The sequence below is a fragment of the Chiloscyllium punctatum genome, chromosome 3, assembly GCF_047496795.1.
Source record: "Chiloscyllium punctatum isolate Juve2018m chromosome 3, sChiPun1.3, whole genome shotgun sequence".
Taxonomy (NCBI): domain Eukaryota; kingdom Metazoa; phylum Chordata; class Chondrichthyes; order Orectolobiformes; family Hemiscylliidae; genus Chiloscyllium; species Chiloscyllium punctatum.
The window spans coordinates 143,086,174-143,112,912 of NC_092741.1; the positions used below are offsets into that span (position 1 = coordinate 143,086,174).

The 26,739-nt window shown below is 40.7% G+C and overlaps 1 protein-coding gene across 4 annotated transcripts in view; it reads right to left on the bottom strand.

Moving 5' to 3' along the window:
• LOC140465898 (rho-associated protein kinase 2-like) overlaps window positions 1-20,838 on the bottom strand; it is a 230,790-nt gene extending 209,952 nt beyond the window's left edge. For all 4 annotated transcript variants that reach the window (XM_072561840.1, XM_072561831.1, XM_072561815.1 and 1 more), the window contains exon 1: window positions 20,217-20,838. In XM_072561840.1, coding sequence (XP_072417941.1) covers window positions 20,217-20,309 — 93 coding nt within the window. In that variant the 5' untranslated portion in view covers window positions 20,310-20,838. The remainder of the gene's footprint in view (window positions 1-20,216) is intronic.
• Between the last annotated feature and the right edge of the window lie 5,901 nt (window positions 20,839-26,739).

Sequence of the window (26,739 nt, forward strand, 5' to 3'; positions counted from 1 at the left end):
ACTGCAGGCAAGGATGCCCAGAGACATGGTACATTGTTGAGACTAAGCAGATGCTATGACAACAGATGAATGGACACGGCACAACAATCGTCAGACAGAGCTGTACCCTCCTAGATGGGGGAATACTTCAGTGGTCAGGGACATTCATCTTCAGATCTCAGGTGACCATCCTCTAAGGCGCACTTCTGGACACGCAACAATGCAGAGTGGCCAAGCAGAGGCTGATAGCCAAGTTCAAAACCCATGACAATGGCCTCAACCAGGACCTTGGGCTCACGTGATAGGTCACCCCACTACACTATACACACTCTCTCTCATATAACACACACACACACCCTCTCTCTCTCTCGGTTATGCACACGCACACATTTAAGTCTATGGGGTGAATTTGCATTTGCAGAATTTTATTTGTGGGCACACACTATTTTGTTCAAAAAGCGCACAATCTGCAGTCAGTCAATGCAGGCAATCAATCCACGTAATATTTGATAAATTCCTACTTTGGAAATAGTCTGATTCAAGATTGAGATAGAGACAGACTCTGACTTCACAACTTTAACGCATTCTCTGAACTGCGATGTCACTTTTTAAAATAAAACCTTAAGTAATCTTCAGAATGTCACTTAAAAGTAGTTTTGGGATTTACATATTAATAAATTGAAACTTGCAACCCATTCTAAAAGATGAAAGAATTAACAGTAATCTAGGTTTGTGCAACATATCATTTCAGTTGCATGACACTGTAACCTTTTGCTCTAAATTCTGTGTCTCATAATCCTGCTCCACAACTACCTGACGAAGGAGCAGTGCTCCAAAAGCTAGTGCTTCCAAATAAGCCTGTTGAATTATGATCTGGTGTTGTGAGATTTTTAACTTTGCCCTTTATAACAGACTGGATTGTGGGAGGTAGGTTATATCACTGTCACATTTCTTTAACAGGTTACAAGGTGACGTGAGCTTCTCTGGGTGTTTCAGTTTTAATTATCAGAGAGGTGTTGACCTCCGCTCCATAACAGTTACCATTGTCAAACTTTTCAGTTAAGCACAGATGTTGGGTCCTCCCTTTGGAATTTTGCTTACTCGTTGGAATGTGACCATATTGTAAATTTTCAAATACCTTATTGAACATGCACCACTTCACCTCTATTAATCACTTAACCTAATTTATCAATCCACTCTGGCTAGCACCGCATTCACAACTGCCCTTATGTTTAAAATACTGGCCTCCGACCCACTCTTCTCTCCTTCAAACTGAATGCAAATTTAATCACTGCTATCTAGGCATGCCTTCACTACAAAGTTGGTTATTAATTGCATATAATTTCACAATTCCAAATACAGTACGGTCTGATCTCTGGTTGGCCCCAGAACATACTGTCCTGAGTAATGAGCCAAAAGAAATTCTATAAAATTTAATTCTGCCTCCTGCGTCTACCTGATTTTCCAGTCTACATGTTAATTAAAATCTCTCAGGATTATCACCATACCTTTCTGTTAAGCTTTTATTTCATCCTGTATTCTACTGTGTGGTTATTGTCAGGGTGTTCATATAGCCATCCCAAAGGTGACTTCTTGCCTATATTAGTTCTCATCACTGTTCGAACTGCTTCTGCATCTTCATTGCCTGAACTTTAAGTCATCCCTTTCTATTGCGTTTCCTGGCCTTCATAAGTGCCAGACACCCTTCAATATTCAGGTCCCAGTGTCATCTTTCAGTCATGCCTTGTAATGGCTGTCAGATCTTTCTTACTTGTATTTATACTCAGTTTATATTTTTCACATCGTACATTCAGATACACGGCCTTTAGTTTTATCCTTTTTTTTATAACTGCTAGGCTTATCTTTTGATACAGATGTGTACTTTCTACCCCTTCCTCTCAGTCTGTTTGTCATTTCCTATATTAAGATCATTCTATCTAGTCTTGGCTCTACTCTTTTGACTTGCCATTCTTTACAAATTTAATCCCTTTCGCCCATTGTTTAGTTTAATAGCTCCTCTACTTCCCTCATTAGACAGTTCTCAAGAACACTTGCGTCTGCATGGTCCCAAAAGTACAGACCCAACATTCCCTAGTACTGGTCCCAGTATCACAAACCAGAAGCCACCTCTATCACACCAGACTTTCAGCCAAGCATCATTTCATTAATCATATTTAACTTATGTCAATAAAAGGTGGCTCAGGAAATATGCCATAGATTGTGACCTTTGATGCAGTTTCTTAATTTGGTGGATAGATTATTATGCTGACTAGGCAGAACTGCTTTCCTTGTCTTGCCCATGTTGGTACATACATCACTGGAACATTCTAACCAGAGCAAACTTCCCAAACCCTGTCACTAGGAAGGGCAAGTTTCCAAAACCCTGCCACTTCTGGACTCTAGTTCTCTGTTGCAAAGAATTGAGTCAGTCCCCTTTACTATTGTTCCTTCTACTACTACTACATTAGTAATTATTCTGCTCATTTGATTGACGTTCAGCATCATGGTGCCAGGAGGAGTTAGCTCACCCACTATATAACCACCATTCTCATCCAAACAACCTGAAACAACCTCAAAATCTCTGGGTCAATTGCAAAGGCAGAGTCCTGCCTCTAGGTACCCTTACTTTCTTTAGCTGAAGCCACACAACCCTATTCCCAAGAGCCGAGCAAACCAGAAGACCCAAAAGGTATATGACAACATCTCAGGACATATATGCAAGGTATTTTCCCCTCTCAACTGTAGAACTTGCAGGAAGAGAAACTGATTTAGAAAATAAAACAGCACTTCCATTCCCTGTTCATCCAACTCTTTCACGCACTCAGTTTCATTATTTAATTATTTTCTTTTTTTTATTTGTTTGGTAACCAATTCATCAATTCCTGTGCTTTTTTAAACCTTAGTAACAGAATAGACCTCAACCGCTAGAAACTCCTTTGACCTAGCAGGGTCAAAAAAGTGAAAGAAAGCAAAGGAACACCTCTTCAGAAACTCCCTTTTAATGCAACTCCTAGCATTCTATTCATAGTTGCACTGAGATGCCTGCATTTACATTCTTGGAGTTAGCTCAGCCCTCATTTAAACAAGTTATCTGAATGAACGAAGTTCAGATGCACTCCAGTGGAGAGCTTGTATATTCCAGGATAAAACATTGAATTCAAACAGGAGATTTCAATTAAAATATGAAATAAGAAATGAAACGAAATTGTAGAAAGTGATCATGATTCCCCTCACACATCCAATTCTCAGAACTGTGTTCAAAGTTGCGCATACTACCACCGGTCTCGTCCAACAATTAAATCTTAATCCAGTGAACATGCTTAATATTGCCAAGTAGTACCCAGCATTTCTTGATACACATTACAGGAGATACTGGATATAAAGCAACTTCTTTAACCCACGTTCAGTTATAAGATTGCTTGGTTCTCAAGATGAATAAGATCACAAGGTCGGTTTCAATTAGTTAAGTCCTGTTGGTTCCTTTACTCTATAAAGCAGTTTTAACATTCAACTAAATGGATAGTCAGGATCAATATTTACAATTTCATCCTAAAAACTGGTCCCCATTAATACCAATATTAACCACATCTGGCACCCACACACTTTGCCTCTTCTGCTGTTATATTTTTTGTACTGTCTCCTGCCAAAATGTGAACTATTTGTGGCATCAAGGAAACAGAAAACATACTTCTTTGCTCTTGCAATCAAAGGAGAATAATTTCAATTGACTAACAGATTTCTCCATTGCCACTCCAATCATCAAACAAAGTTCAACAGGCTAAAAACTAGGCCTGACTGATGGTCTGGAATTTAACCCGAGTTTACAACAATAACTTGTAAACAGCAATGACCAAAATAATACCAAGCTGCCCACTTTATATTAGATCTTATTTTGGGACAGTAACTTATCTGTATGTTTTGTACTTTACATGTCATGAATCCGTTTCTTTACACTGCTGTTGCACTGTACAACAGGTCGCCTCACTATAAAGTGACCAAACTGATTTTTGATCATTGAGGTTAAGACAGAGTCACAGAAGTCAGTCATACAGCACAGAAACAGACCCTTCCGTCCAACCAGTCTGTCCCAAACTAAATTAGTCCCACTTGCCTGCTCCTGGCCCATATCCCTCCAAACTTTTCCTATTCATGTACCTATCCAAATGTCTTTTAAAACACTATAATTGTACCTGCATCCACCACCTCTGCAGGAAATTCATTCTACACGCAAAATACCCAGTGTAAAAAATTTGCCTCATTTTTTAAATCTCTCCCCTCATTTTCCAATGTGTCCCATAGTCTTGTAATCCCCCATTCGAGGGAAAAGACAACTCTTGCTATACCTGATAAGACTGTGGCTTTTGCTGTGAAGTCATCTTTGTTGAAAATGCTTTGCATAAATCAATTTCTTTATCTTGGAATGCAATCAGCATGTCTTATCTCTTTCATTGATAGCCATTAAGCCCAGCTTATTGAAAAGAAATGGCATTCTGCCAATGATTTGAATGTGTTCCCAACCACAGAAAATAATTCAAGAACCTTGGTTAAACAAGTGATAATTTATGGACACATTTGCTCTCAAGTGTTATAATCCACTACAACTACTTTGCATTTAGCAGACAGCACATTCAACACCAAATATGCCAAATCTGATGCTAGACCATTTACCGCAACTGGATTGACCTTAGATACAGTCATCTGCTACATCAATATATGGTGCCAGTGTCTTTATTACTATAATGTATAATTGTAGAGTTATAGTACAATTCAAGGCAAACTGTAAATAGAACTAGATAATATTTTCTGAACATTAAAGTCAAAATCTACACTATACGGTCAAAAATAATTCTGCTGCAATCTACAAATTCCAAGGGAGAACTCTTCTAGAAATTTGCTGTGAGAAAGAGTATAAGATATCAGCAGGTAGGGAAAGAGTTATGTTTTGAATTTTGTGAAACAAAGGTTCAGCTCAGCATGAATCAAATCAGGTAAGAACTTGCAATAAACAATGAGGTACTGGAGGCGAGTAGTCGGTTAACAAGGTGAAAAAACGTTCGTTATACAAAGCCATTTAACAAGGTGAAGGAGCATTCAGCATGTAAAGTCAGTTAACAAAGTGAAAAACATTCATTACATGAAATCAGTTATTCCTTATATAACGCCAGATGGCTTATCTTTGCTATTGACACTCGCTGATTATAACGGTCACTCAATCAATATAGAAGTTGCCTTAATTGGATGCTGCTCCTGAAAGTGACTATATATTTCCTTAAGAATCTGCTGCTCGAGAGAAACTCGTGTCTCTGTGCACATGGGCAATTGTTCTCTCTCCTTCCACGGCCCGAAATAAAGATGGAGGAGATAAAACTATGCAGTCTCTAAGTGTTTTGCTTCGACTCAAGCAGAAACGGCATGACAGCTGGGGCCACTTTTTGGTTTCCCCTACACTCCCCAATTGTCTCTATCAAGATCTGTCAAGACATATAGCCACTGCAAATGTGCGGTCCCCAGCAAAAACTCTGGCTGATGGTACCTCTTTCACGGCTATTGATTATTTTCTTTACCGCTCACTGCTCCTCTAATCATAGGCCACTTTTCTCTAGTTTGCTGCTAATAATAGATTACATTTTGAAAATAAGGGGTTGTCCATTTTTTAAAAAGAGAGAGTTGTTTTTTTTCCTTCCCAGAAGGTTGTGAATCCTTGGAACTCTTCCTGAAAAAGTGGGGGAAAGTTTTTGAACATTTTTAAGACTAAGATAGAGAGAAAGATTCTTGTTAAGCAAGAGGATGAAAGATTAGAACCTGATCAGCCATGATCATATTGAGTGGTGAAGCAGAGTTCTCTAGTACAAAAAGTCAATATCATAGTTTCCTACATCTCAAAGGAAATAGCACATGCATAAGATAACCCATATATAAAATAAATACATTGAACAAATATAAGTAAAGCACAGAACCAGCACTAAACAGAAGTTGATTATATTCAGTGCTTTATTCACATCATAAGTACAGCAATCAACTAAGCTCTATGCAATACAGTTCCTGGGTCAATTCCGACAACAGCACAATTTAACTCCTAAACGACAAAACAAATTTTACTTGCCAATTAATTAAAAAAACCTAAGGTAACTTATTCTTCAAGTACTTAAAAATGATTATTATTATTGTGGCTGAAGGGAGCCTGCAAAATTAATCACAGTATGTCACAGCTCCAATAACTCGAGGCAGAAGTTTAAACAAAATTAGAGGTAAGCTAATGCTTGGGTGCTTAATTCACTGCCATCTCTCTTCTTGGAAGGTCTACCTTGAGTAAGGTATTCTCATCTGACCAAGAGAATTTCAGTTTGTTCATTTCACCTTATTCACTTTCACTAATTCTGAAATAACCTGAAGGGCAATGAAAAACAGAGCAATTACACCAAATGCCAAAATAGTTAACCGACAGAAGCAGACCATAACAGGTCGTGGGAGGTAACTATGCATGCATTGCTGGTGCTACTGCATTCTGTGCAGAGTGATGTGACCACCTGCACACCCCATAGTCATTGCAAGGTGAGACTGAGGCAAGACAAAACTACCCCTCCAGGGGGAGCAGCCTTCTGCCACCTTGCTACCAGCCATCAGTCACTACAGTGGATAGCAGTGCACATGTGCAGCAGCCTGCTGCATTTAGAGCATGTGCAGTGTGAGGGCTGTTAATGAACTTGCTTGTTGGATCGACAACCATAATCAAAGAATCCCCACAGTTGGACACAGGCCATTTGCCCCATCAAGCCCACACCGATCTTCTGAAGAGCATTCTATCCAGACCCACGCACTATCCTATGCCTGTAGCCCTGCATTCTCCGTGGCTAATCCACATAATCTGCATCCTTGGACACTATGAGCAAATTATCGTGGTCAATCTACCAAACCCACATACACTTAGACCGCGGGACGAAACTGGAACATCCGGATGAAACCCACGCAGACACGTAGATTGTGCAAACTCCACATAGTCAGCCATCCAAGTTTGGAATGTAGTCCCTGGCGCTAGGAGACAGCAGTGCTAACCATTGATACATCTTACCACCCACAAATTGTTGAGTTTTTTGTTGGGCACAGGGAGCAGCTGGACTCAACTTTCAAGAAACTATGAACCAGCACTGCAAAGTCTCTTAGTTCAGCAACACTACCCAGAACCTTATTGTTAAGTGTACAAACACTGCCCTGATTCACCTTTCTAAAAAGCAGCACCTCACATTTATCACAATTAAACTCCATCTGCCACTCCTTGGCCCACCTGATCAAGGTCCCTCATGAAGTAGCTTTGGCAAATAAGGTTAAAGAATATCCAAAGGGATTCTATAAATACATTAAAGACAAAACAGCAATTCTGAATAGAATTTCTCTTACCAATTCACATATCCTTTCATCAATTTCTAGTACTCTCCCTCAATCTAGGTATCTTCCTCTGGCCTCTTGCTTTTATCTTTTCATTAACAAATATTAGTATGTCATTGTTCCCTCAGTTTCTCTGTTTCCCTCACTGACTGTAACCTGTCTCTGAACTTGCTCTGCTGCATTCTCAGGTCTAACTCTGAATATGTTATCAAACCTGCTAGCAAGGGTGGTGCTGTTATCATGTGGTAGCAGCCTCTAAACTCCAGAGGCGAGACACTAACTCTATGAAGCTCTGATCCAGTCAACCACAGAACATCAAGGCAAGTCACCTTATCTCCTTTGGAGATCTTTCCCCTCAACAGCTATCTAATTCCATACAACCTGGTTCTACCTCAAAATTCACAAAAATGACTACCCTGCAGACATATCATTTTAGCCTGACCCTGTCGCACTCAGTGTATTTCTTGAGTCTTATTTTTTTCTCCCCTTGTCTTACCACCTGTGGGCAGCATGGTGGCACAGTGGTTAGCACTGCAGCCTCACAGCGCCAGAGACCTGGGTTCATTTCTCACCTCAGGTGACTGACTGTGTGGAGTTTGCACATTCTCCCAGTGTCTGCGTGGGTTTCCTCCGGGTGCTCCGGTTTCCTCCCACAGTCCAAAAATGTGTAGGTTAGGTGAATTGGCCATGCTAAATTGCCCATAGGTTAGGTGAAGGGGTAAATGTAGGGGAATGGGTCTGGGTGAGTTGCACTTCGGCGGCTCAGTGTGGACTTGTTGGGCCAAAGGGCCTGTTTCCACACTAAGTAATCTGTAAACCTGTATTCACAATTCTTCTGACAACTTCCTATATTTCAACAACTTCTAATTTCCTGGTCCTAAATATCTTCTCTTCACCTCACCATGAATGTTCAATCCATCTAAATTCTCACTCAACACTATGATGATCCAAAGGCTTTCCTCCTCTTCCTTGAATATAGATGCAAGCAATCACCATCTTCATCATCTTCTTGCATCACTGAGTTATGTTCTCTAAATGAACAATTTCACCTTTAATTTGTCTCAGTTCCTCCAAACAAAATAAGTGGCCACTGATATCTGCATGGATGTGAGCTATTCAATGCACAAGGTGAAGTAGTAATAAAACTTATACTTTTTTCAATCTAGCATACTGCATTTGCTACTCATAACTCTTCCACAAGCAGGGACCAAACATAGACTGGGTGACCGCTACGCAAAGCCTGAATCAGATGTCCTGGTTACTTGCCAATTTTAAGACGTTGTCTTGCTTTCATGCTCCCATTTCAGTCCGATGCCCACTGCATCTTTCCAGTGAAGTGTTAACTCTGTTTCAACCCGACAGTTTACAGCCATATTCATCCAAATGTCGAGTTCAAACAACTCCCACTGTCCGCTATTTTCAATCCATCTCACCAATATTCTGCTTTCAGCAGAGCTGATCGATATTGTCTTAAACACAATACATTACACTTTCTTCTCTACAAACATTACCATATCCTTTTGTTCTATGATACCTGTGATCTTTAATCCCCCTAAACTTCCAAGCTTCCCCTTTTCTTCTGCTCCATTTGCTCCTTTTCATCTTTATCTGCAGTATAAAGCACATCAGTATTCCACATCAGTTCTAAAAATGTTGGCTTGAAAGTTTTAACAGCTTCTTGCTCCATTGGTGCTACTAGAGCTGATTTTCTCCAGAACCTAGTTTTGCTTTCTAATAAATTAAAGGCAATCTAAGTTCCTTCTCCAACATATTCTAAACATACCATTTCAGCTGAGATATGTCATAAGGCACAAAAGAAAAATAGTACAACACAGGAATAGGTCTCTTGGCCCACTGAGCTTGCGTTGACCCAAGATGCTTTTCTAAACTACAAATATTTCATCTCTATGAGGTCCAAGTCCCTCTATTCTCTGCCAAGATGCCTCAAATGCTGCTCTTGTATATGTTTCTTCAACTTTTGACAATATATTCCAGGTACTTACCACCCTCTGGGTAAAATACGTAGCTTTCACATCTCCTTGAAACTCCTAACCCCCCCCCCCTTATGTTAAACCTACATCCTATAGTAAATGACATTTCTACCCTGGGAAAAAGACTCCAACTATCCATGCATCTCGATTTTGTAAATTGTATTTGGTCACCTGCCATCACCTGATGTTCAAGAGAAAACAAACCAAGTTTGTCCAATCTCTCCTCATCGCTTATATCCTCCAAACCAAGCAACATCCTGGTAAACCTCTACTGTACTGTCTGCAAAGCTTCCATATCCTTCTAGAAGTGTGCTGACCATAGCTATATGCAAATTCCAAATGCAATCTAACTAAAGTTCCATACAACTGCAATATGGCTTTCAAATTTTTATTCTTTATGCCCTGGCCAATGAAGACAGGCATGTCATATACCCTCTTGATCACCCTATGATTCCAATTTGAGAGAACTGTCAACCTATATGCCTAGATCCCGCTGTATGTTTCTCAAGGCTCTGCCATGTACTGCCATGTCTTTGTCTGGATTAAATTCCACCTGCTATTTCTCTGCCCAAGTCTCCAGCCTATATCATCTTGCAATTGTCCTCACTGTTCATAGCTTCCCCAATCTGTAGCATCCACAAATTTATTAATTAGACCATCGACATTCTATAGATTAGATTAGATTCTCTACAGGATGTAAACAGGTCCTTCAGCCCAACAAGTCAATTTTTGAAATAATTTGCTTGCTTACTGAATATAGCTGATGAATGTTATTTCCAACCACCTTCAGGAGTGGAGAGAAAGATGGGAAAATCTAATAGTAACAAATAAAAGGGAACCAACAAACTTCCTTCTTTTGCTCTCTTGGATTCTCAGCAATGTAATGGGGGAACCAGCCTTAGGAATATAACAAAAAATGAAAAAAGGTGTGAAATATATAAAACAAATGCGATCATTTGATAACATTTTATGCATTTCTGTTTTCTGTTGGAAGTGTGTGGTGTCTAAATTTTTGTAAGTGGACTTTTTTTAGTGAAACCCTGGACAAAAAAAAAAAGAAACTGTGTTGAAGGTGAGAGGAAGATAGTTTAAGGGAGATGTGCAAGGGATGTTTTTCAGGCAGACAATGAAAGGAACCTGGAACGCACTGCCAGAAGAGATGGTGGAAGCATACAGGTTGGTGGCATTTAAGATGCATCTGGATGGTTACATAAAAGAGAGAGAAAACAGGATATGGACTGAATTAGGGCAGAACTTTTTTTTAAGTTTAGTAAGAACATGATGATCGGCACAGCTTGGAGTGCTGAAGAGCCTGTTCCCATGCTGTACTTCTCTTTGAATCTTGACCCTCCGAACAGTAACCCACCCAACCCATTCCCCTACCCTATATTTACCCGACTAATGCACCTAACACAATGGGCAATTTAGCATGGCCAATTCACCTGACCTTTAAGTCTTTGGATTGCGGGAGGAAACCTGAGCACCCGGAGGAAACCCACGCAGACACAGGGACAATGTGCAAACTCCACAAGACAGTTGCCGGAGGTGGGAATCGAACCCATGTCCCTGGTGTTGTGAGGCAGCAGTGCTAACCATTGAGATATTGTGCCACCACAAGATTCTCTGCCAATTCTTTTATATATATGAGCAAGGGTCCCAGCACTGATCCCCACAGAACATGGCTGGTCACAAACTTCCAGTCAGAAGAGCATCCTTCCATCACTACTCTGTCTTTTAAAATAAGCCAGTTTACTACATCATCGCAGATCCCATGTGATTTTGTCTTTTGTATCAACCTGCCATGAGGGACCCTGTCAAATGCCTTGCTAAAGTCCACATGGATAACATCCACCCATCATGCCCTCAATCATCTGAGCACTTCCTCAAAAAAACTCAATCAACTTTGTGAAACATGAATTCCCCACTCAAAGTCATGCTATAAACCACTGAGTGTTTATTTTTCCGGGTGTGAGTAAACCCTGCCCCTAAGAATCTTCTCCAATAGTTGCCTTATCACTGATGTAAAGTTGACCAGCACGTAACTTCCCAATTTATCCCTGCTGACATTCTTAAACAAGAGAGCAGTGATGTGGAGGTGCTGGTGTATGGCTGAGTTGAACATGATCAGAAGTCACACAATACCAGGTCATAGTCCAACAGATGTTTTTTGAAATCACAAGCTTTCGAAGCACTACTCCTTCGTCAGGTGAAATGAAGACAAGTACACAAACAATTTCTAGGCAGAGAGATCAAAAGATCAAATGGTGTGAGTGGAGTGTCGACAGACTGAATGACAAGTCTCTGCAGGTGATCAAAAGTGTCAGACAACGTGAATAAAGTGTCAACAGCTGAATAGCACGTGAAGTGATAAGCCATGATGCAATTAATTGAAGCAGAGAGATAATCACAGAAAATTAAAAATAAGGTGGTGCCGGAGACAAACCAAATGACTGGAATAAGATTATGGGTATAAGAGTCGCATGCCAAGGGCTTAACCAAAGTGAACAAAAAGTCCAAAAAACTGTATTTACTAATTAAGCTATGGTGATGGCAAGTTTTCAAGGTGATCGTGTCAAAACAGGACAGTAAGAAATATTTTACAAATACAGGACAGAAATGGTGGGGTTATATAGCTCAACATGAACTCAAGATCATGGTTGAGTCGATCTTCATGCGTACGGATTTTGACTTGTACCCTTTTGGAATACTGGTTACCTTGGTCAGACCCTCGGCATGCAACTCTTATACCATCAAGGTTATTCCAATCACTTGGTTTGTCTCCACCACCACCTTATTTTTATAATTATCTCACTGCTTCAATTATTCGGATCATAAGTCATTCTTTCACTTGCTATTGAGCTGTTGACACTTCATTCACACCGTCTGACAATTTTGATCCCCTGCAAAGGCTTGTTGTTCAGTCTGTTAACACTCCACTCAAGCCATTTGTATGATCTTTTGATCTCACTGCCTGCATGCTTCTCTTCACTTTATCTGATGAAGGAGCAACCCTCTGAAAGTTTATGATTTCAAATAAATCTGCTGAACTATAAGCTGGTATCATGTGACTTCAAACAAAAGAGCAAGAGTGGATAATATCCAATCGTTAAGCTCCTCTGGGACCTCTCCTGTGACGAAAGAGAATACAAATATTTTATACAGGGCCCCATCAATTTCCTCCCTCAACTCTCTTAGTATTGTGGGATGGATCCCATCAGGTGCTAGGGACTTGTCTACCTCAATGCCTTTCACAACAACTAACAGCACCACGTTTTTCACATCAATATACCCCTCTCTAGACTCACTATCCATCATGTCCTTCTCCTTTGTGAATACCACTGTGAAATATTCATTAAAAGGACCTCACCTACTTCCTCTGGTTCCACACAAACTCCTCCTTTTGGGAACGGAGTTGTGGATTTAACCTCACACATCTACCCCAATTGACATGCTCCAGCTTCTGCCTAATATTAGATTAGATTTAGATTTTTAGATTAGATTAGATTACTTACAGTGTGGAAACAGGCCCTTCGGCCCAACAAGTCCACACCGACCCGCCGAAGCGCAACCCACCCATACCCCTACATCTACCCTTACCTAACACTATGGGCAATTTAGCATGGCCAATTCACCTAACCTGCACATCTTTGGAGTGTGGGAGGAAACCGGAGCACCTGGAGGAAACCCACGCAGACACGGGGAGAACGTGCAAACTCCACACAGAGTCGCCTGAGGCGGGAAATGAACCCAGGTCTCTGGCGCTGTGAGGCAGCAGTGCTAACCACTGTGCCACCCATTGTCATAGTGTCATAGTGAACCTTTCCCTAGTTTAGTACTTTCATCTGAGGCCTACTACAATCATTTTCTCTAAGTAATTTAACCTTACAGTATAACGATATTTGTTCCCAACATGTACCCCACTGAAATTTCAGTTACCTGGCCAAGCTCATTCCCCTATATTTTACCAACATGGATTCGCTGAAGGAGCCCTTCAAGAAGTATTCCTTCATTACAGCTGTGATATCCTCCCTAATCGGAAATGCAACTCCCCATCTTCTTTGTATCCTTATTTTGGCTCATACATCTAAATCCCTGAACTTTAAACTGCCAGTCTTGTCCTTCTCTCAACCTAGTCCCTGCAATAGCTACAACAACATAGTTATATGTACTAATCCAAGCTCTAAATTCATCTGTCTTTCCTGTCACACTTTGCGTGTTAATTGTTTGATCTAATCTTTCTTTTTAATGGTCCTGGTACCAAATACCCTTTTAAAATATTCTGAACTTCTATGTAAAACTAATTTATTTAAACTATCACATAATGACAATGTTTTTTCAACTACTTCTTATAACATTCCCAGAGGAAACTGTTATTCCTTGGCTACCCATATTCTTCAGAACAAAACAGAAGTTATTAAAAAAAAACTCTTGCCCTTTTCTGCTAACTTGTCTATGTCCTCCTGAAGTCTTTCCTCCATTCCTGATGAAGGGCTTTTGCCCGAAACGTCAATTTCCCTTCTCCTCGAATGCTGCCTGAACTGCTGTGCTTTTCCAGCACCACTCTAATCCAGAATCTGGTTTCCAGCATCTGCAGTCATTGTTTTTACCTTTCAGTGTTCCATACAGACTGAAAAGTGGCAGGTTTGATACCATTATAAATTTAGACAACACAGTCTCGATATCAAGTCCAAATCATCTTCACATGCACAAAGAACAGCAGCATTTTCAACTTTCAGCTATTCACAATACACTCACTCATCCCTGTTCATTTTCTCAGAAACAAAAAAGATCCTGTATTTATACAGCAACTACCACAATCTCCAGGTATCCTAAATTAATTCAGCTAATTACTTTAAAGTGTAGTCACAGTTGGATGGAAAGCATGGAAAAAAGTTAGCCGATTTTCAAGTAGCAAGGTGTTACAATAAGCAATGAGATTAATGACTACTTTATCTGTGCTTTTGTAAAGAAATGTCCCGATCTCTTTTACTGTGTGACTTTTGCACACCTACTTAAGAGGACAATCAGGGCTATGGAGTACAATATTTTATCAAAGTCAACCCCTCTGACTGTGAACAAGTGATCTAAATTTTATTTTTAGAATTTCCTTTGATAAAAGACAACGAAAGGAATCAGTAAATATATTTGGAATCCCTTTTTTTGACAGTTAACTTGTACAAGCTAGACTGACAAGAAGAAACTTTAATCAAACAAAAATCAAAATGTGCCACTCGCACATGTACCACGGTGATAGACAATGTAAAAAAAACTGTTACTTTGAACAAGTAAAGATAATAATCTAAATCATACTACAGGACCGTTTGCTGAAAATTAGCCACTGTTTTGTTTCTAGTTTTCAGAGTTAGGATCGTATTACAAGCTTCCAGTCCTTGGAAACAATCTTATGAGAGGAAAAGTTAGAAATAAGCAAATTTAAATAATAAATCTAAAAATGTTTATGTGAACTTTTCCATTAAAGAGTTTTCTACATGGCTCCACTTCTGACAAGTTTTGAGGATGGAATTGCGTCCAACTTAAGAAAATTTAAACCATTTACTTATATTTACAGAACCATGACAAAAGGCACTAGAAGCTAAAGGAATGAAACTCAGTAAGTTGACACTTGCGTTCTCGATACATCCATGTGGTCAGAAGAAGTTGCAACACAAACTATTCGTGCTACACATTCACAATTTGAAACCTTGACAATATTAGTATATATAGAGTCATAGAGCATGGAAACAGACCTTCGGTCCAACCCATCCATCCCGACCAGATTTCCCAACCCAACCTAGTCCCACCTGCCAGCACCTGGCCCATATCTCTCTAAACCCTTCCTATTCATATACCCATCCAGATGCCTTTTAAATGTTCCAACTGTACCAGCCTCAACCACTTCCTCTGGCAGCCCATTCCATACATGATCCACCCTCTGTGTGAAAACGTTGTCCCGTAGGTCTCTTTCATATCTTTCCCCTCTCACCCTAAACCTATGCCCTCTAGGTCTGGACTCCCCAGAATATTTGCAGATACTAGGAGGTTACCATCTGCTTCATAAAGACCACGACCATCCCGGTGCCAAAGAAAAATCTGTCAACATGCCTTAATGAGGATGGTAGAACCACTGGGTGGTAGTCATTACGAAGTGTTTCGAGAGGTTAGTCATGGCACACATCAATTCCAAACTCTCAGATAGCCTTATTCTACTACAATTCACCTGTCACAACAGGTCCACAGCACATGCCACCTCCCTGGCCCTACTCATCACTAGAACATCCGGATAACAAGGTCACCATGCCAGGCTCCAATTTATTGACTTTGGCTCCACCTTCAAAACCACAATTCCAACAAAACTCATCTCCAAACCTAGGTCTCTGCTCCCCACTCTGCAAGTGGATCCTCAAGTTCCTAACCCATAGACTGCAATCAGTAAGGACAGGCAACAACTCCTCCACAATAATCCTCAACACTGGTGCCCCACAAGGCTGCATATTCAGTCCCTACTATACGTCTTATACACTCACAATTGTGTGGCCAATTTCAGCACTAACTCTATTTAAAATTTGCTGATGACACCACCCTGGTGGGTTGGATTTCAAACAACAAGACAGAGTACAGGAAGGAGACAGCAAGCTTAGTGACATGGTATTAAAACAAAAACCTCTCCCTCAATATGGGTAAAACAAAGGAGCTCGTCATCAACTTCAGAAAATGGAGTGATGAACACACCCATGTTTGTAGTAGAGGTGGTCAAGAGCTTCAAGTTCATAGAAGATAGAACATTACAGTGCAGTACAGGCCCTTCGGCCCTTGATCTGCCAACCTGTCAAACCAATCTGAAGACCATCTCACCTACACAATTCCATTTTTGTCCATATAACTATCCAATGACCATTTAAATGCCCTTAAAGTTGGCAAGTCTACTACTGTTGCAGGCAGTGCGTGCCACACTCCTACCACGGAGTAAAGAAACTATCTCTGACATCGGTCCTATATCCATCATCCCTCACTTTAAAGCTATGCCTCCTCATACTAGCCATCACCATCCACTGTCCACCCTATCCAACCCTCTGATTATATGTCTCAATTAAGTCACTTCTCATCCTTCTGCTCTCCAATGAAAACAGTCTCAAGTCCCTCAGCCTTTCCTTGCAAGGCCTTCCCTCCATTCCAAGCAACATCTGAGTAAATTCCTCTGAATCCTTTCCAAAGATTCCACATCATTCCTATAATGTGGTGATCAGAACTGTATGCAATACTCCAAGTACAGCCACACCAGAGTTTTGTACAGCTGCAGCATGACCTCCTGGCTCCGAAACTCAATCCCTCTACTAATAAAAGCTAACACTCCATTGCCTTCCAAACAGCCCTATCAGCCTGGGTGGCAACTTTTAGGAATCTGTGTACATGGACAGAGAGATCTCGCTGCTCATCTACACTACCAAGAATCTTACCATTAGCCCAGTACTCTGCATTCTTGTTATTCCTTCCAAAGAGAACCATTTCACACACTTCCACATGAAACTCCATTTGCCACCTCTCAGCCCAGCTCTGCAACTTATCTATATCCCTCTGTAGTCTATAACATCCTTCAGCACATCCACATTCCACCGACTCTTATGTCACCCACAAATTTACTAATCCATCTTTCTATGCTCTTGTCCAGGACATTTATAAAAAAGACAAACAGCAGTGGCCCCAAAACAGATCCTTGCAGTACACCACGAGTAACTGAACTCCATGATAAACATTTCCCATCAACCACCACCCTCTGTCTTCTTTCAGCTAGCTAATTTCTGATCCAAACCACCCTTAATCCCATGGCTCCATGTTTTGTGCAGTAGTCTATCATGGGGATCTTTATCAAACGCCTTACTGAAATCCATATACAGCACAGCAATAACTTTACCCTCATCCACCTGTTTGGTCACCTTCTCAATGATCTACCCTTCACAAAAACATGCTGACTATCCCTAATCAACTTATTCCTTCCCAGATAATTATAAATCCTATCTATCTCTCTTATAATTTACCAACAACTGAAGGAAGGCTCACTAGTTTATTACCAGGGTTGTCTCTACTCCCCTTCTTGAACAATGGAACAACATTTGCTATTCTCCAGTCTTCTGGCACGATTCCCGTCGACAATGATTACATAGACGATGAAGAGTTACAAGTTCCTAGGAGTAAATATCACCAATTATCTATCCTGGTCCATCCATATTGACGCTATCATCAAGAAAGCACACCAACTCCTCTACTTCGTCAGAAGGCAGAGGAAATTTGGCATGCCCACAACTCTTGGCAATTTTTATAGATGCACAATAGAAAGCATCCCATTCAGATTCATCACAGCTTGGTATGGCAACTGTGTCGCCCAAGATCACAAGAAATTACAGAGTTGTGAATACAGCCCAGTCCATTAGAAAAACGAGTCTTCCTTCCATAGACTATGTCTACACTTCCTGCTGCCTCAGAAAGGCAGCCAAAATTACCAAAGACTCCCCCACCTCACTTATACTCTCTTCCTCCTTTTTCAATCAGGCAGAAGGTACAAATGTTTGAAACCCTGTACCAATCAATTTAAGAATAGCTTCTTCCTTTGCTGTTATCAGACTTATGATATATTAGAATTCATTAGAGTTGATCTTTCTCTGTAACTGTAGCACTGTATTCTGTTCTATTGCCCTGATGTACTAACATATGATTTGTCTGGTTAGCATGCAAAACAATACTTTTCACTGTCTCTCAAATCAAATCAAGAACGTGATGCTTTTGTTAACATACAGTGAAACCTAAACTGTGTCACTGCACCTCCATTCCCAGAGCAGGCTGATATATAGCAAGTAGAAAGTGAGAACTGCAGATGCTAGAGATCAGATTCAAGAATGTGAAGCTGGAAAAGCACAGCAGGTCAGGCAGCATCAGAGGAGCAGGAGTGTCGACGTTTCGGGCAAGACATGGCAAAACCACAACTGACGTTTGCAAAAGTCAATAGAAGACATGTAAAGGCACGTGTCATGTAAGGGAAAATTAAAACTTCTACTGTATACCAAAACATTAAAACTTTGATCTTATATTACTCGTTTACATTTCCCTGGCTTTAAGTCCAATCTTATAACAAAATCACATTGTAAGGTCAGCAATGGGGATGTTTGCACAATGTTCAGCACCATTTGCGACTCCTCAGACACTGAAGCTGTCCAAATGCAACAAGGTCTGGACAATACCCAGGCTCGGGCTAGTAAAGTGACAAGTACATTCACGATACACAAATGCCAGGCTATGAACATTGCTTTTAAGAGACAATCTAACCACTGCCCCTTGACATTCACTGGTGTTACCATCACTGAATCCCCCACTATCAACATCATGGGAGTTATCATTGACCAGAAACTCAACTGGACTCACCATATTAATGCTGTGGCTACAACAGCAGATCACAGGCAAGGAATACTGTGGCAATTAATTCACCTCCTGACTCCCCAGAGCCTTCAAGGCACAAGTCAGGAGTGTGATGGAATACTTCCCACTTGTCTGGATGACTGCAGCCCCAACAATACTCAACAGGTTTGACACCATCCAGGACAAAGTGGTCCACTTGACAGGGACTACATCCACAAGCAGTCACTCCCTCCACCACCAAATCTCAGTAGCAGTAATGTGTAATATCTACAAGATGCACTGCAGAAGTTCACTGAAGTTCCTCAGGCAACACCTTCAAAATCGACAAACACTTCCATCTAGGACAAGGGCAGCAGATATATAGGAACAGCATCACCTTCAATTTCCCCTCTAAGCCATTCACTTTCCTGCCTTGGAAATATATCTCTGTATCTTCACTGTTGCTGGGTGAAAATCTTGGAATTCCCCCCGAATGACATTATGGGTCAACCCACAGCAAATGGACTGCAGCGGTTCAAGGCGCTCACCACCACCACCTTCTCAAGGGCAACTAGAGTCGGGCAATGAATGCTAGCCTGCCAACGTGGCCCTTCTCCCAAACAATGAATTTTTGGAAAAAAAAAGTGGAATAGTAGTTGACATTTTCAACTTAAAAGTCATCAAAATTTTTACAAATTACACACTTCTACTTTATTTGCCAATGACATAAATACGTATTTTTGAATAGAAGCAGCAGCCAACTGAATCACCACCATGTATCATTTCCATACCAGTTCCAACATTGCAACATACCATACTACAACAGCATTTCAGTGGTTGTAAAGTATTTCGAGACAACCGGTAATTGCAAAAATCTCAGTCACCTACCAATCACACTTGACTGATTTCGAGAAACACCAAAATCCTAAATATGGATTGCATGCTTGTGCTCATTGTCAACAATCTCATTGCAGTGCTTTGATTTTTCAATTCAACAAAAACGAAACCAACTGCCCGTGACAGAAATATCATCCAACCGGAGATGCTGACCACAGCTTCCTACCGGGGTAGCTTAAAAAGGCAATAGTTTATGACATATGGAAAAGGGCACAACATATTTTTTTTAAATAGCCTAGCCGCTTTAATGGATAGATCAACAATCTGAATATGTAATGCAAAAACATCAAATGCTGGGTAAGCTTCGCAAATTCAAAGTCAAGGTAGGGGATGTAAATTCATTCCAAGGTGCTCACAATTCTCGACGGTCTGCCCGGAGTAAACATCAAAGAGTTCTGCGATTCCACATTCACGCTTGATGCTCTCGAACACAAGGGGGAAAAAAGCATTAAAGTTGCAGTTTTTTAAGGTCTAAACACGCCCTGCGTTGGAAGGCTGAGACAGAGTCTGGCTGCACCGCAACTGGTGATGGAGGGGGATGGGGAGGGATCAGGAAAGAACATTTCCCATTCTCGGACTCACCAGCAAACATTCCGCGTTTACCGGAGACTTCGGGTCCCGGATCATGGCTTCGAGCTTTTTCAGCCGCGTCTTCAGGTCATCCGCCGACGACATCTCGAGGGCAAACGTGAATCCTCCCCCGATTCTGACTCAGTGTGGATTCCTCTGAGTGAGGAAGGGAGCCCGGGGGGGGGGGGGGGTTTGTGGGGGAAAAGAACCCGGGCTCACGCTTCCCCCTGCCCTCCTCTCTCTCTCTCTCTCTCTCTCGGTCTGTGTTCCTCCCCACTACCGCCGTCTCTTCTGAGGCCCCGGCAGCCTGGGCCTACAACAGCTGCCTTCGGGAAGACAGAGGCGAACGGGAAACTTTGCCAGAGACATAAGCTGAGAGGGTGGCCTGGCCCGGCCCGGCCCGGTGCAGCGTAACAGCACCACCCCCGCCGGTCTCCAACTCCCCCCCACCCTCTCTCTCTCTCTCTCTCTCCCGGGTCTCTGGCGGCTGCTCGTTCACGTTCCCCCGGCGCGAGGCTAACGGCCGCCGGGCCGATTTGAATCGGAAGCCGCGAGGCAATTACTCGGAGCCGATGACAATAACAACCGCACAGACGTTCCTAACGTCATCGGAATTCGGGCAGCGCAGCCTGACGGGAGGATGGGCGGAGCTTCGGGACATGGACTGGCCGGGCGTGCGCGCGCGCACTCCAGGCTGAAAGGACAGCGCGCGCCTCCCGCCGTCCCTTCCTTTCTCTCTCTCCCCCTCTGTTCCCGTCTGCCCTCCAGACGGCTTAGGGGGAGGGGTAAAGAGGAAGCGCGCTCCCGCCTTGCCTGGCAGCCGGATATGTATGTGTGTGTGAGGGGGGCGCGGCCATCTTTAATACAGGCACCTCCCAGCTCAGAGCTGACAATGCTGTGAATTGCTGAAAACCTAAAACAGGAATGCTAGGAATGTCGGAGTTGGCATCGTGGTAGAGGAGGACAGGTGAACTTTTCGGGCGCCGTTCCTTCAAATGAGAACAGTGTTTGCTGCAACGCCTTCGTGGACAGTCACAAATCAATTGCATTCCAGGCTGTCACTTCAATTCTATGTGACAACTGCAGCCGCAATTAAATTATGAGGTCATGCAAGTGGGTTGTGCATAAGATCTGAAAAGGGAATTAATTGGTCATGAACCCTTCTCCTTTCGTTTGTTTAATATTATTACCAATTCGTGCCTTATTTTGGCCCTTGAATTTCAACATTTTTAGTTCGTTTTGAAAAAGAGTACATAACTATGTAACACTAATAGACCAATATACTAAATGGATCTACTTTCCCTTGTATCGCAATATCTTTAACACTGTGTATCGGTATGTATTCCATGCGGATAATTATAGATACCCGGTTACAATATATCTGTGGTCAGCGTGGGGGAGGGCGAGTAATTTAAGTCTCTTGCTTCTGAGACTTTCGAACTGAACTTACTGTATATCACATTCCTAAATCCTGACATGGCTGTGCTAAGGTCAGGGCAAAAGTCGTAATTATTGTGACTTTGAAGTTTAACACTAATCTCTGTGGGAAATCATAAGCTGTCCAGAAAAGGAAACAAGCAAAGTGTTACGGCAAACCTATTCATGAGCAAGTTCGTAATTTTCGGATCATTTGCTATTTTTTAGTGTCTAATCATAATTGTGAAAATAAAAAGATTGAGCCCTGTCAGCTTCAATTCATGCTGTTAGTGTTCTCCCAATTTGGATTTCTTTTAATCATTTGTCAGTGTAACAATTCGAGCACTTTTCATACAAAACATAATAAAGAGACAAAATCAACCTAAACTCGACCTGGACATTTCATTATAACGTGGCCTTCGGTTTTTGTTTTGAAGGGATTTATCATGCTGTTCAAATATTTTTTTTTAATTCTGAATTACCTAATTAGTGAAATAATTACTTTTCAGAGAACATATTAAATGAAAGAAAAAAAAGGCGACTGTCGAACAGATCGATTTTAGAAACGAAATCAGACTTGTGTGCCTACATCATTCGATTCTAAACCCTGAGGAATTAATTCCAGTCAATTGTTGCTCAGTGTGTCACACAGTTTACAAATGCTGAGTTAAGAAAAATAAGCCATTATAAACGCTGAGTTAAGATAGGTATTAGTGCAGTACTGTACTACTTTCCGATCTTGGTCTCTTGCAACAGAGTTGCCTAAGTACTAAATATAGTGTCAATAAAGAGAAGGCTAAGTATAGTTTGGTGAAATCAAACTGTGATTATGTTTCGCAATACTAGCTATTGCTATATTTAGAGCGAATCGGGTTAATCTAGCAATAATTTCATATTACATTTCACATGGGTGACATCAGATCTTTTCCAGCGTGACTTTTCTAAGGTGTGCGTCATCAGATCATTTTGTTTTCAGGTACATGTGTAAGCCATCTTCAGAAGGAAACGACAATTAGAGGAGTAGATTATCCAAAGAATTACTTTCTTCAATTTCCTCTATTCTCTTTAACTGTGCAATATTGTGTTCAATAAAGAAGTAGGAGATAATTGAACTATTTGAGGAATCTATGGGAAGAGCTAATTTTAAAAGAAAATGTCCTTGTAGGACTTAAAATGTGCATTTACCATTTTTATTGTTTTGTTTCATCTACCTTTGATGGACTCCTAAGTAGCATAGGTGATGTTTTACTGTTTTACAGTTATATAATGTAGAATTCTTCAGGAGATTTATTCAAAATATATATTAATTATGTACACCTAGCATTTTACAGTCTGGATTTTGTTTTACATCTATGGCTCCTTTGCATCACAAGGTTCAAGATTCCAGTTCCTCTCATGGTATAATGATCCCAGTGGAGACCAATAATTTTCAAGAAGGAATTCAAACTCTGTTATTAACATAAGGTACTACACCACAAGATTTTAAACATCTATTGAAAAGGCATTAAATAAAACAAGTATTGTATGAATGAGTATACATCAAATATTAAAATTTCAACAGGACAATTCCTGATCTCTTATTTTGACTCAAGTTCCCCTATACTTCACAGTACCTTGAGCATTCCTTCACTTCTCCTGGAATCACACTGCATTGGGGTTAGAAGTGGATAATATAGGGATGCTGCTAAGACATACATCATCCAAATTTGGAAACCTGGTATCACATCGATCAATTGCTGTTTCATGTACCAAAATCATTGAGTAAGGTTACTGAAGTCATGCAGATAATAACATTGCAGGGAAGCCAGTAGGCCATGTATAATTGCATCACAGATGTATGCAATTCAATTTTGTCAAGGTATCTCATGCCAATTATATTATCTTGGCATACCGCAGCTCTCAGGAATTCACTTTAATTCTCTGTCTTCCACCTATCCTGAGGTATAAGATTTCTTAGAGTCCCATTGACTCGCATCTTACTCGCTAATTCCTCCATCACTCCTTCAATACCTCACAATTGTGGATTCCCCAGCTTAAACATGGATCTCATGGCATTCCTGCTGAATGACTCTATATCAGAAATTATTGGTTTCTGATAACCATAACTTACTGCTCCTGGAAGATTGTCTGTCTGTATCAAAGTTGATCCCAATCTGACTACAAATGCCTGTTGCTGTGAGAAATAAGCTGAAACAAAACTGAAAAGAAAAACACCTACAAACTATTTCCATGGAAACCAGGGTTGTGCAAAATGAAATTTAAGCTAATTATTTCCAAATTCAAGATTTCATTTTATGTAATTCCTAACTGGGACAGTGTGGTAGTTTCTCCATCAATGGTAGCTTCTCCATCTCTATCACAAAGCCCATCCAGGGATCACCCATTGTTTAGTGCTTTAGCAATTCAAACATAGACATCAAAATAAAGGACTCCCTTTGATTTGCAACTATTTTGGCTCTGTCGACTAACTTCTCAAACCAGGTGCAATACCGAGGGTGTGCTGCATTTTAAATGAAGTTCAAATTATTTTATCAAATGAATCTAAAATATTCCATTGTACAATTTTGAACAATAGCAGAGGAGTTATTCTCAATTAAAAGCAAAATATTGTAGATGCTGGAAATCTGAAATAAAAACCATATATGCTGGAAAAACTCAGTAGTCTGACAGCATCTATAGAAAAAGAAAGAATGTGAATGATTTGAGTCCAATATGACTCTTCCTCAGGACTTTGTTGGTTCTGAATGCTAATTTTTAGCGCATAAAACTTGCTACTGCATTTCACAGAATCTGTAAGTGCAGAAAGAGGCTATTTGTCCCATCGAGTCCACACAAAACCTCCAAAAAGCATCCCACCCAGACCCAGCAGCAACCTCCTTCCCCATCTCTGTCACCCCACATTTACTATGACTAATCCATCGAGACTACATATCCCTAAACACTATGGGCAATTTAGCATGGGCAATCAACCAAACTTGCACATCTTTGGACTGTGGAAGGAAACTGGAGCATCCAACAGAAACCCAAACAGGGAAAATGTGCAAACTCCACACAGGTAGTCTCCCGAGGCAGGAATCAAACCCAAGTCCCTGGAGCTGTGAGGCAGCAATGCTAACCAGTGTTAACAAATTTCTTACATGGTGACATAGTGGCAATATTTCAAAAATATGTAATGACAATAAAGTGCATTGAGATAACTGGTGATCATGAGAAATAGTGTCTTTATGTATATTTTCTTTAAAAATAATTTTAAAATATTGTTCAAAAAACATTAAGTGCACATTTAATTGTGTTACTTGAATTTTGCTTTTTCTTTGCTATTTCATGTTGATTATGCCACCATTATGTAACTGCATCTTGTCCATTGATGAATTATCTACTTTAAGGAGTTTTTATCAAGTCCGTCTTGGGTTGTTTGATCTTGCTGGAGACTAGTAACTTTTAGAAAGACATTTGAACTCTCAGTTATTAACTGAGGGTACTAAATCACAGGATTACACATTTTAAACATCTCCTACTGCAACATTATTAAATAAATAATGCATGAACATGAATATTTCAAATCCAAAAATTTCAACTTTGCTTTCCACTTTTGACTCTTGATCTCCTCTATGTTTCGCAATAGCTTGAGCATACTTTCACTCTTTCTGGAACCACACTGATTTGGAGTTAGGGCTGGTTTATACATAGATGCCAACAGGATATGCAATGTTTAAATTTGGAATCCTGATATCACATCAACTTAGCTGCTGTTTTATGTACCAAAATCATTGAAGCATGTCAATCTTCCATTATTTATTCTCTGATCGTTTCCATAAGATATTGCTAGTTTGTTTAATTGGACATATACTTTGTAATATGGAACTAGTCCAAATGTGTTCACTTTTGATGATTTGCTAAAGATAAACAATGTGTTTGTGAAGACTTCACTGTGAAAATATGAAAACATTCTCTGGTAAATACAGCAAAACCTCCAAAAACTCTACAGAGTACTTTGTGACACTTACATATGAAACATTCTAAATGCTTAATTTACCCACAATCAGGGTGCCTGCCTCTATAAATAATGTGATGTCACGGCTGATCATGTGTTTCACATTTCTTTTTCAGGACTGAATAACTCAGATGCTGCCAGGACATGCATTGCCCAAATTTGGAATTCTGGCATCATATTAGCCAGTTGCTGCTTTATGTACCCAAACCATTGAACAATGCATAGTCCTGCTCTTGGGAAGCCCTACTAGGAATGGCACTATACACTTCAATTCCATAGTAAAGGTATCTCTTGTTCATGTCCTTTAAAGGCTCAATTATAGGGATACCATTGGAAACTCTAACACTCTTTATCATCATTTAATGTCATATCTCCAAAATCTTGAACACTATTGGAATGGGAATGGGGGAAACCCAAGTAATTAATGTACTTATAATCTACAACTTGACAATGCATCGGTCAATATCTTTTCTTTCAGCACTCACTCCTCCATTGAATAAGAAAGATTCCTTTCAAAATCCTGGCTTGTACTTTGCCACCTGGTTCTCCAACTACTGAATAATAGTAAGTTGAGAAATATGTTTTATTCTGCAGGAATGGATTAAATGCAGAATGGTCATTAGATCCACTACGACAACAAAAAATCTGAACCAGGCTTTCTGGTAAGCTGTGATTACAGAACAAAACCTATTCGCATCTGACATTGGGAACTACTCAGTAATATTTCTACACAAAGGAAGCAACAAATTGTATCTGTATAACATTTTTAATGTTGACAAACACCCCAAAGACTTAATAGGATGGTGAAGAAATTTCATATCAAACTGAAGAAAGTCAGTTTAAGAGAGTCTAAAGTAGACAGGCAGGAGGCTGGAAGAACACGTCAAGCCAGGCAGCATCTGGAGGTAGAGAAGTCAACATTTCAGGTGTAACCCTTCTTCAGGACTGGGGGTGGGTGTTGGGGGAGCTGTAGATAAAGGGGGTGACGGGGGCAAGGAGGTGAAGGGGAGAGACGTGAAGACAGATAGAGGGTACGACTTGGTTGGTCAATGGGAGGAATGAAGCTGGTTGCTGTTAGGGAGGAGTGAAATGGAGGGGGAGGGGTGGGGAAGGGAGATGGGGGAT